This window comes from Camellia sinensis, chromosome 1 (genome assembly GCF_055761805.1).
Source record: "Camellia sinensis isolate YWXY chromosome 1, ASM5576180v1, whole genome shotgun sequence".
In the NCBI taxonomy this organism is placed as follows: Eukaryota; Viridiplantae; Streptophyta; class Magnoliopsida; order Ericales; family Theaceae; genus Camellia; species Camellia sinensis.
The window spans coordinates 133,661,863-133,673,417 of NC_138961.1; the positions used below are offsets into that span (position 1 = coordinate 133,661,863).

The 11,555-nt window shown below is 38.1% G+C and overlaps 1 protein-coding gene across 1 annotated transcript; it reads right to left on the bottom strand.

Annotated features, from left to right (window-relative positions):
* Positions 1-9,154: 9,154 nt before the first annotated feature.
* On the bottom strand, positions 9,155-10,773 carry LOC145820004 (uncharacterized). The gene is made up of 6 exons (XM_082914246.1): positions 10,764-10,773; positions 10,395-10,642; positions 10,090-10,311; positions 9,800-9,892; positions 9,604-9,708; positions 9,155-9,469 (listed from the first exon to the last, which is right to left on the bottom strand). The coding sequence occupies exons 1-6, from the start codon at positions 10,771-10,773 to the stop codon at positions 9,155-9,157; spliced, it is 993 nt and encodes a 330-aa protein (XP_082770372.1).
* Positions 10,774-11,555: the final 782 nt, after the last annotated feature.

The window sequence follows — 11,555 nt, forward strand, 5'->3', positions numbered from 1 at the left end:
CTATGTTGTTGCATACTTGATCGTCGCATTATGTATGCCTTGATTATGCCTTTGTGTATGTTCATCGTCATATGTGCGTTGTGTATGCCATAAAGCATCATGTGCGTTGAGTATGCCATTTGTAGTTCATAGCATTGTGTATGCTAGTTGCACCTTTGCATGGCATTCCTTGCATGTTTGCATGTCTTAGTTGCATTTCGTTTAGGATTGCATGCTAGTTGTTGCATTGTGTTTGCATGCCATGCCATTCTAGTTGTTGCATAGTGTTTGGAGTAGGGTTTAGTCCAAACACGGGAAACGAGGGACGTTTCGTACTCAAAGTGACAAAACGTGCTTTGATTCCCGGTCGCCGACACTCTTGATTACCCATGATGGAGTTTAGGCCTTATTGCGTTCATTTGTGCATCCATTTGACATTGAGTCATGCAATTCGACTCCTCGGCCATCATGCATCGAGATGCGTGATTGGTGGCCCGAGGGTCGAGGACTACACTCCCTAGAGCTTATGCAATGATGGGGAGAGTGGTCGTGCACACATGTGTTGCAAATACCTTGCTTTCTCTCTCCGTTGCCTTTGTTACAGAAAATCCAGAAACCAGAGGCAGAAACTGGTCGGCCGACCAGCTTTTCTGGCAGGTTGACCACCCCTTTTGGTTTCTCCCACAGAAGGTGGTCGGCAGGTGATCTCCCATGCCCATAAGCTGGTCGGCAGCCTTCCCACAGATTCCCAGGGTGGAGTTTCAGCCTTCTGGAGTTTTGTGCACATTTCTGAGTTCAATTGCAAACAAAGGCAAGTTGAGACATCGCGATGGATTTCCCGACAAGGCGACTCGGGCATGCATGCATCCTTCATCATCCAAGGCAGAGCTGAGACAGTCCATTTCATGTAGTTTACATGATAGTTTAATTGCTTACTTAGCTAATTTGTTAATTAGTTAGAGTTATGTAATAATTAGCTGTAATTTGTTATTCATTGTGGTTGTGTAATAACTAGTTTAATTAGATTAGCTTAGATTAGCTAGTTGGTTCTATATTATTTATTCGGACCCTCCTCCGAGAGGACAATGTTGTAAATAAGTGTGCGTGTGTGTGATGCATGTCTTCCAACCCCCACTTCTTTCTCCTTTTTACTTACCTGTTTTCAATGGTTAGTTTTAAGGCATGTTTCAATTAACATCCTTATGCTCACATGTTTGCATCCATTCATCCGTCTTGCATGCACCGGGCTCGACGCATTATACTAACTACATTATATTTCAATTCCTGTTTGAATACATGTATCAAGTTGCATTTCACATGACATTTTAGAATAGCCGAGCCTATCTTAGTTGCATTTTGCATGTGTTGCATTAGGCATTCTTGACATAGCTAGGATCATGCATGATTACTAACTATCTTCTGTTTTGGCTTGGAGTACTCGGTGAGTGTTTATGCTTTAGCATCCTTGCATGTGTGTGAGTGACTGCCATGATAGCATGCTTGCCATGAGGCTATTTGCTTATGTGATATAATTGCCTGAATGCCTGTGGTTAAAGGTTGGATTACCTGAATTGGAACAATTCATTGATTGCAAGTTTTAAGCCCACTTGAGAGTGGCAAATCACCATATTTTCTAAGCCCACTTGAGGGTAGCAAAATTCGCATTTTAGCCTACTTGCGAGTAGCAAACCGCTTTAAAAAACAAACATGAGATGTTTTGTTCCAACTTAGGTGATCCAGTCTATACTTGTATGCTGTGTGCATCACATAGTAATTCTAGGCTAATAACCGGAATAAGAGCACATAATGTTTTCAAAATTTGATATCATGGTTAGTAGAGACCGACCTTTGATCGGGCGAGCGGAGGTGCTCACGAAGTGACCTTCCCCAATCGTACCCAAGTTCCCGAGCCGAGGCAACTTTGGTGATGACGGACACGTGGCCTTAGGCACGAGTCATGGTTTCCTAAATTCCCCAAAATAAAATATTTAGGTGGCGACTTTGTATCTGGCAAAGCAGTCTATGTTTGGCACTTCTTTCTAAAAATCAATTTTTCAAAACGATTTGCCAGATTTGGACTCTTTGGTGATTTATCGGTCTCGCATTGCACTTTGCGGGATTAGATTCAGAACCGTGACATTTGAGTCTGAACTGTAGTGAGCCCAATGAACAAAACGAGATTCCCTCCCGGGACATTCGGGGATGTCTATAGTAGGACATTGATTCGAACTAAGTTTGAAGTGACCCGCAAGTAGACAACCAACCGGTTTGGTTTATCCATATTGAACCTCTCAAGAACTTTTTCAATGTAGCTTTCTTGAGACAACCAAATCAGCCCCTCTTTGCGATCACGAACAATTTTCATACCCAGTATTTGCTTTGCCAGTTCCAAATCTTTCAGAGCAAAAGACTTGCTTAACTCCAATTTCAAACTGTTAATCATGGTATAATCTTGACCCACAATTAACATGTCATGAACATAAAGCAAAAGAATAATAAATTTGCCATTCGGAAAATTTTTCACAAACACACAATGGTCCGAAGTGGTTTTAGAGAAACCATTATTCATCATGAAAGAGTCAATTTTTTTGTACCATTACCGCAGGGCTTGCTTGAGGCCATACAAACTTTTTTTCAATTTGCAAACAAATTTCTCTTTCCTTTTTTCCACAAAACTTTCCGGTTACTCCATGTAAATTTCTTCTTCAAGATCACCATGAAGAAATGCGGTCTTCACATCTAGTTGTTCAACTTCAAGGTTCATACTTGCAGCCATGCCAAGTACAACCCGAATAGAAGACATCTTCACAACCAGCGAGAAAATCTCATCAAAGTCAATACAATTCTTTTGCCCAAAGCCTTTCACAACAAGATGTGCTTTGTACCTCAGATTCTTACTATCATTCTTCAATTTGAAAACCCACTTATTTTTTAGAATTTTCCTCCCCTTAGGCAACTTTACTAAATCATAAGTGTGATTTTCAAGTAAGGAATTCATCTCCTCTTCCATAGCCTTTTTCTAATTATCTTTCTTTGCATGCTCAATTGCTTCTTGGTAGCTCTCGGGTTCCCCTTGGTCAAAAATCAATACAAATTCATTGGGAGGACACTTTCTTGATGGTTGTCAGTCCCTTGTAGATTTCCTCAACTCAAGTTGTGGTGGCGGTTCTTGAGTTGGATACTCTTCCTCAATTTCTGGCTCAACTTCATTAGGATTAGCATCATCCTCCACATCTTCAATAGGTGGCTGCACATCTCCCCCATTTTCATCATAAACTGAAGATGAAGGAGATGGATCCATGTCAATGAGATCACTAGTTTTTGGCTTCGGTTGATCACCTTTGCCAAAGTCTTCAATTATTTGGTCTTCAAGAAACACAACATCACGGCTTCAAATGACTTTCTTGTCAACCAGATCCCACAATCTGTACCCGAATTCATCACGCCCATGGCCAAGAAAAATACATTGTCATGACTTACTATCAAGCTTGGACCTCTCATCCTTTGGAATGTGAACAAAAGCTCGACAACCAAACACTCTCATGTGCTCATAAGACACATCTTTGTCGGTCCAAACTCTTTCTAAAACATCACCATTCAAAGGATAGGAAGGAGACAAATTGATCATGTTAACCGCTGTCCTCATTGCCTCACCCCAAATGGATCTTGGCAATTTAGCTTGTGAAAACAAATACCTTGTTTTTTCCACAATGGTGTGGTTCATCCTCTCGGCAGCGCCATTTTATTAAGGAGTTTTCTTAATTGTCTTATGGTGTCGAATACCTTGGCTATGACAATACTCATCAAATGGCCGAATGTATTCACCACCATTGTTTGATCGAATGCACTTCAATTTCTACCCTGTTTCTCTTTCAACCATGGCCTGAAAATGCCTAAATACTTCTAAAACTTGATCTTTAGTTTTTAGTATAAAAGCCCAAACTTTCCTTGAATAATCATCAATGAAAGTAACAAAATAAAGTGCACCACTATGTGTTCTAACTTTCAAAAGACCACAAACATCCGAATGAATCATCTCCAAAACATTTTCTTTTCTAGAAATAACATTTTTATGAAAAGAAACTCTATGTTGTTTACCCGCCAAACAATGAATACAAGTTTTAAGATGTGTACCTTTCAAACCGGGTAGAAGCTCTTTCTTGAACAAAACTTGCAGCCCATTTTCACTCATGTGCCCAAGTCGCTTGTGTTACAATTCAGTAGAAGTATCATCTTCAAGTGCATTGACAACGTCTTTACAAATTTTTCCTTGCATTGAATAAAGTGTATGAGTCCTCTTGCACTTAGCCATCACCAAAGAACCCTTTGTGAGCTTCCATATTCCATCACCAAATTTGTTGTTGAAGCCTTCATCATTTAGCTTCCCAGTAGAGATCAAATTGAGGCGAATGTCAGGAACATGCCTCACATCTTTAAGCAATAACTTGCAGCCCAAATTTGTTTCTAAGCAAACATCACCCATGCCAATAATCATGGACAAACCTTCATTACCCATTCGAATAAAACCATAATCTCCTTCGATGTAGGTAGTGAAGAAATCAACTCGAGAAGTCACATGAAAAGAAGCACCGAAATCAATCACCCAATTGCTCTCTTGGCCCACAAAATTGATACAATCATCTTCACAAACGACCATGAGATCACCATTGGTAGTAACCACTGTTATGTCTTCTTACTTGTTATCCACTCTTCTGTCACACATTTTCTTCTTGTTCTTGAGCTTTCGGCATTCTCATTTCATGTGTCCTTTCTCATGGCAATAATAGCACTCAATGTCTTTATTTGAAAACGAACCATCTCTTGATTTGTGATGACTTTGATCACGACCATGAGGAGTCTTACTCCGCCCCCTTGTTTTGCCTCGTTCTCTCCCAACAAATGCTTCCAAATGAGAAGAACCTACTGATTTTCTTCTAGTTTCTTCATTCAACAAGCTACTAGTGACTTGGCTCATTGTGACAGCTCCATCGGGCGCCGAATTACTAACTGTCACAACCAAAGTCTCCTTACTTTCGGGCAAAGAACTAAGTAGCATCAAAGCCTACAACTCATCATCAAAAATAATTTTCCTAGAATCAAGTTGGTTAACAATACTCTTTATTTCATTCAGATGTTCTGGAATAGGGTTGTCCTCTTCACATTTTAAATTAACCAACTTACGAAACAGAAAAGCTTTATTTGAGGCTGATTTCCTATCATAAAGGCCTTTTGATTTTCTCCATAAATCATGTGCTGAAGTTTTAGTAACAACATAATGAAACATACTGTCATCAATCCATTGACGGATAACACCAATAGCTTTTCGATTAAGCCTCTTCCATTCATCATCTTTCATATCATCAGGTTTGCCACTATCACCCTCAATAGGCCCATACAAATCTTTACAAAATAATAGGTCCTCCATTTTAGTTTTCCAAATTACCCAATTACTTCCATTGAAGCTAGACATACGACCCACATTTCCCTCCATTGATTTACACAAATAAATAAACCCAAATAAACCTAGCTCTAATACTAGTTGTTAAGGAAAATATATGATTCTCCACTAGTAAATCAATCAATGGGAATAAAAACTAATGCAGAAGAATTAAATCAAAAACAACACAAGAATTTTTACATGGTTCCCTCAATGTGAGATACGTCCACGGGATCGAAATTCGATTCTACTATCAACCATAAAGTTTCCAAATAATTACAAACGAGACACGAATGGTCTCATAAAACCACCCTTAGGTGAATTCTAAATAATCACAACTAAACAAGAGGAAAAACCTCACCAAATAAATGAACAAAAATCTTCAAAACAGAGTTGTAGAATATCCAAAATAACGAACCAAATCAGTTTCACCCACCAACCGAAGATGCACAGCAACAATGGAACCACCAATTGAACTTATGCACCCAAGAATCAATGTTGGCTCCCAAATCTATGTTGGCTGCCACAGTATATCCCATGGAAGAAAATAAACAATATTTATATATATATATTGTTGAATATTGGGATTTTTATCAAAACCCTAATCGTTTCCAAACTGAATTGGGTCTCCACAAATTAGATATAATATATAAAAATATATTATAACTAATACCAAACCAAATTAAACTCTTTTAATAAACCAATTGGGTCCCATACGCCAATAAGGAGGTATACCCAACAGTAACTGCTTCCCTCAGTCCAAGACCTTTCAGCCCTCGTTCTCTCAAACCTGGAGGAACAAGTCCTGGAAGTCCTTGATTGTGTGCCGCCTGTCCTGAGGCTTCTACTTTCAGCTTGTGATGGTATGACTTGCCTGTCATGATCTTCTGAGTGGCAAAAGTGCGCGTTGCCTTTGCATCTCTCTTCTTCTGCCACCCCTTTGCCTTTTATCTGGCGCTTTATCGTCTTCATGTCTGCCGCCATCCTTCTTATCAATTCATCTTGCTTCCTTACGCGATCCTCCAAAACCTGAGGATCCATCCTCCACCTCTGCCTGTCAAGGCTCTAAGAGTGATGATGACTCAAGCGCTGTCTTTCTCATGTGTCTCTCCATGGGTTCCGTTGTTGGGGATCTAATCAGCCATGGGCAGGATAAAAGGTAAACCTTCGCACCTTCCATGGTTTGCCCATCAATAGTAGAATGTGGCAAGTCTTCATTGTGCGCCATAGATTTTAACTAAAGAGGAAACTCAATCAAAAGGTTTGTTATTTGTGTGTCTTCCCACGGACGGCGCCAATTGTACAAGCATGAAATAATCTTCTCGTATAATCCTGTTGATCAAGTTTGCACTTCTCCAAACATCATCGCTTTGCTACCCGAAAGCACAAACATGAGCTAGCCGACAGGTGTGTGCCAGAAACCCCTCCGATGCCTAAGTCAGTGATTAGATAATAGACAAAAAGCTCTATGTATTTGAGAGTAAGAATTGTGCTACCTGTGCATAGGTCCAACCATGAGCTTTTATAGATTTTGTATGGCCTAATCCTGGAAGGACTCCAACTCTCCTTAGCAGAGTCCTAAAAATCACACACCTATGATAATGTCTATCCTTAAAACATCCTTTTCATTGCCAATCAAATGAAACGGGTTCAACCCTTTTACCTCGGCTGGTATCACACTCAACCGAACCAACACCGCTCCGCAATGCTTTAGGCAGCACCGAGGTAAACCTTCACTACAGGAAAAAACACTTTTCGTGACCAACATTTCTGGTCACAAAAAGGTCAAATCTGGTCGCTAATAGTTTTTAGCGACCAAAAAAAGTTGGTCGCAATTTGGTCGCCAAAAGTCCGTCACTGAAGGTTTTTGGAGACCAAAAGTGAAGTTGGTCGCGGAAAATCATCATTTGCGACAACATTCTTTGGTCGCGGAAGGGACTTGAATTTGTCAAAATTGATCCTATTGCGACTAAGAATTTGGTCGCTAAAAGTCTACTTTCTGCGACCATCTATTTTGGTCGCTGAAAGATAACCATTTGTGACGAAAATATTGGTCGCAGAAAGTAGACTTTTAGCTACCAGAATAATTCTAGTCGCAGAAAGTGAGCATTGGCGACGAAGTTCTTGGTCGCGAAAAGTGGACTTTTGGCGACCAGAATAATTCTAGTCGCAGAAAGTGAGCATTGGCGACGAAGTTCTTGGTCGCGAAAAGTGGACTTTTGGCGACCAGAATCTTGTTGGTCACAGAAAGGGTGTATTTAGCAATTCCTAGAACCTTTTTGCGACTAAAAACATATTGGTCGCAAAAAAACTTTTAATTTCAAAATTGATTCTTTTAAATATAATGCTAAATTTTTTGTAATACCTATAATACATTTGCAATTAATACATAATTCATGTCCATCCAATAAATTTTAATATACCAATCCAATCTTTAAAAAAAAAAAAACCATCAATTATAAAGTCAAAATAATAATTAATATATTTACAACCACCTGTCAATATCAACATATTACATGCCCAAAATAACCATCCATCCTTACAATAAATTCACCACATCAAAAATCAAAAAAACCATCAATTATAAATTCAAAATAGTAATTAATATATTTACAACCACCTGTCAATATCAACACATTACACGCCCAAAATAACCATCCATCCTTACAATAAATTCACCACATCAAAAAATATTTAACAAAACATCAAAGATTTCAAATGCATGTCATATTTGTCCGATGCAAAGTATCTCAAAAACTCCACATATATATATATGCACAACTTAGAATTAATGCATTGGCAAACTCAGATCCATAAACATGCATGACTACGCCTCTAGCTAGCTACCTGCAATAAAAAAAAAAAAAAAAAATTGAAGAAAGCGTTGTTAATAATAATATATTTGTTTACATTTCTAAATAAAAAATAAAAAAAAAAACCACAACACCACCACATTATTACCATCCTTACAGTTCGTGTATTATCTCCTCCATCACTAGTTCAATCCCTAACTATGTAAATAGAATTATTATCCATGTATAGATTGTAAATAGAATATTCTGTTAAGTCAACATTGTGGGGACAATTGTAATGTGAATCAAAATATTATGAAAACATAGTGTAATTTTGCCAAACATTGAGAGTAAATTATAATTTCTCAAATTTTCAGGAGAGATACAATGTATTTATTTATTTGTGTGTGGATATTCAGGATTCTCAGCCATGTCTTTCCCCAACACAAGCTTCAATAGTTGGTGAGAAACCAACAGAGAAAAAAAAAAAACAAACAACCAGCAATCCAAAGCAACACAAACCAATTAACTAATATTAGAAAAACACACCATCATCTGCAAACACCACCTACTCCTTTATACACATAGTACCTCTTAACTTTACCTTTACATAAAGTAGCCTTTAACAAGATAAAGCCTCTTGAACCAAACAAGCTAACAAGACAGTCATAGAAATGTAACTATGTAACTATGTACCTAAATCCAATAATTTAATACCAAGTCATGTACTGAAAATAAGGCACCTCAACCTATGTCCCCCAACCATCCAACTATGTACCTAAATCCGAATGAAATTAACCTATGAAACCAATCAAATCAATATTAGACCATCATATGAATGGATGCCAACACGACAGTCATAGATCAACTGTCAAAATCAGATCTATGAGCTGATAAATTGAAGCAAATCCCAGAAGTATTCACAAACCATCAAAAGCAATAGTACTTACTCATCAAAAGAGTCGTATCCACTACCATTGCCCTGCATTTGTCTCATAAAGTGTTCAAACTGCTCAAAGCGTCCTTCATATGATTGAATTATCCCTTTCAGTGATGCTACCTCTTCTTTAAGGCCCTTAACCACTTTATCACGTGCTTGTGACCTAGTTGTAGACTTGAATGCAGAAGACGGCCTTGGACCAACCCCGAAACCTCTCAAATACCCTGAACGCTTCCCAAGGACTTGAACAGTAATTTCCTCCTGTGTTAGCGGAGTTGCTCCAGGCTGTGAAGATTCCTCACGAAGTTGGTCCATCTTTTCCTGTTTGTGTTAAAAAAAGAAAAGAAAAAAAAAGAAAAAAAAAAGGATCAACAGTTATCCTATTTTACAAGTACACTAACTAGTTAAGCATTATATAGGACTATGAATAACAAATATAATGAAGGTATACTTACATATAACTCCACACAAACTGGTTCAATCCAATCTTTTTTTTTCTTACTCCAATGTGAGGTCTTGAAAAAATCTACAACGTGAGGCTCCTTTCCAGTTTCAATTCCCTACATGAAACATATAAAATGCAAGCTTAGTAATATTGTTAATAAAAAATTGCAGCATTAACTATAAGTTTTAAAACAAAAAATATGTTACCTCAATTGAGATTGCTGCTGAAAATGACCTTGAACCCATGGTGTGATTATAGGGTAACTTTTTCCTGTTGGCTATATTTCTTGTTGACCGTTTCTACAATGCAATAGAAATATTAACTTAAAAATCAATATCCAAGCATGGTTCCTATATCTTTCCCTCCATCTCTGCAATTTCCTTACTCTGTCTCATATATAATTGTATATTATTTGAATTTCAAAGAAACTTGGGACCTTTGAGTTATTCATTGTAGTGCAATTAAAAGAAACATCCATGACTGTTAAGTTAATTACCTTGTGTGTGTCACCAAGAAACACTTCATCAATCATGTATCTCCAATCTTCTTCGCTCACCCCAACAAATGGTTTACTATAAGGATCTGTACCTTCTTTCACCAACTCTTTGTAATGTTCATGCATATGATATCGCCAGCCTTTAAACAAATGTGTGGCCTTTGTGTCAATGATTTCTTGTGGAAGTGGACTCTCATCATATCCTTCAATCTCAAACTTATCCTGTCCCAATTAAACATAAAATGAAAATTAAACATCTTATATATTAATTACTTCAATCTCAACAACTATAAAAATTAAATTACCCGCAAGGATTGTACAATAGCTGCTCGAATGACTGGTGGAACGTCCTCCCAATTTTTTGTTCCTTGCAATGGGGCTTGCAATCGAATTTGTGCCCCCAATTCGTTAGCGGCCTTGGTGGCATTAAGCCCCACAAATGTCCTCCTCTCAATAGAAACTCCAACAAAAAGCTTCTTCCCACCATGTTGGCTGATGAGTCTACTACTGTTCTTACCCCTAGTTGGACCTCGTACTCGTTTTACAGATGGACCTATATTATAAACACAAAATGAAACACTATTATAGGCTGCTGCTAAATAAACTTATGTTGCTGTATATACAGAGCAGATTTTAAGAACTCTCTTTAAATAGCATATGTGAATGAAGATTACTATGTGTCATATAATGTACATAGGTTGCTGCTGCTGCTGCTATATAGGTTGCTGTAGATTTTAAGAACTCTCAAGTTTAAAGCATCATGGAATGTATATGCCTTTATTCAAGCTTGCTATTATGTCATGTTCATGATTATAAGATTACTATGTCTAAGATAAGATGACTGAGCATGCCTGTAATCCTGACTATATCAGCCTCGACTGCATAGAATGGTAAAATTATTTCAACATTAGGAACATGTAGATGCTCTGTTCTATTGGCTAATTTTTCTGGGCTAACTGCAGCAAGATTTAGCTTCTTAACTTCTTTAACTAACTGCAGCAACCTCCAGGAACTGGACATAGGCCTTAACAGGTTCAAAGGTGAATTACCAACTTTGATTGCTAATTTTTCAACTACTCTTCAACAGCTGATTGCAGGAGCAAACCAGATATCAGGATCCATCCCTGAAGGAATAAAGAATTTAATTGGCCTGACATGGTTGGTAATCTCCATGAACTCAATCACAGGAGAAATTCCAGTGGGTATTGGCAAACTCAAAAGATTAGAGGATCTTAGCCAGTTTGATAATAGAATTTCAGGGGAAATTCCAGCCGATCTTGGAAACACAACACAGTTGGGTCAATTGTATTTGCACACAAATAATTGAGGCTGAAACTTACAGAGAAAGGAGCTACCAAGAGTTTTGTGGAAGAATGCAATGCTTTGAGAGGTATCCGACATCGGAACCTCATCAAGATAATCACTACTTGCTCGAGCATCGATTCCAAAGGTGATGATTTCAAGGC

What these genes read in the sequence shown, in the direction of transcription:
- LOC145820004 (XM_082914246.1), bottom strand. An exon ending in CTATTGTACAATCCTTGCGG is followed by an intron (nt 10,312 to 10,394) that starts GTAATTTAATTT and finishes TAATTGGGACAG; the next exon opens with GATAAGTTTGAGATTGAAGG. An exon ending in CAGCAGCAATCTCAATTGAG is followed by an intron (nt 9,709 to 9,799) that starts GTAACATATTTT and finishes TGTTTCATGTAG; the next exon opens with GGAATTGAAACTGGAAAGGA.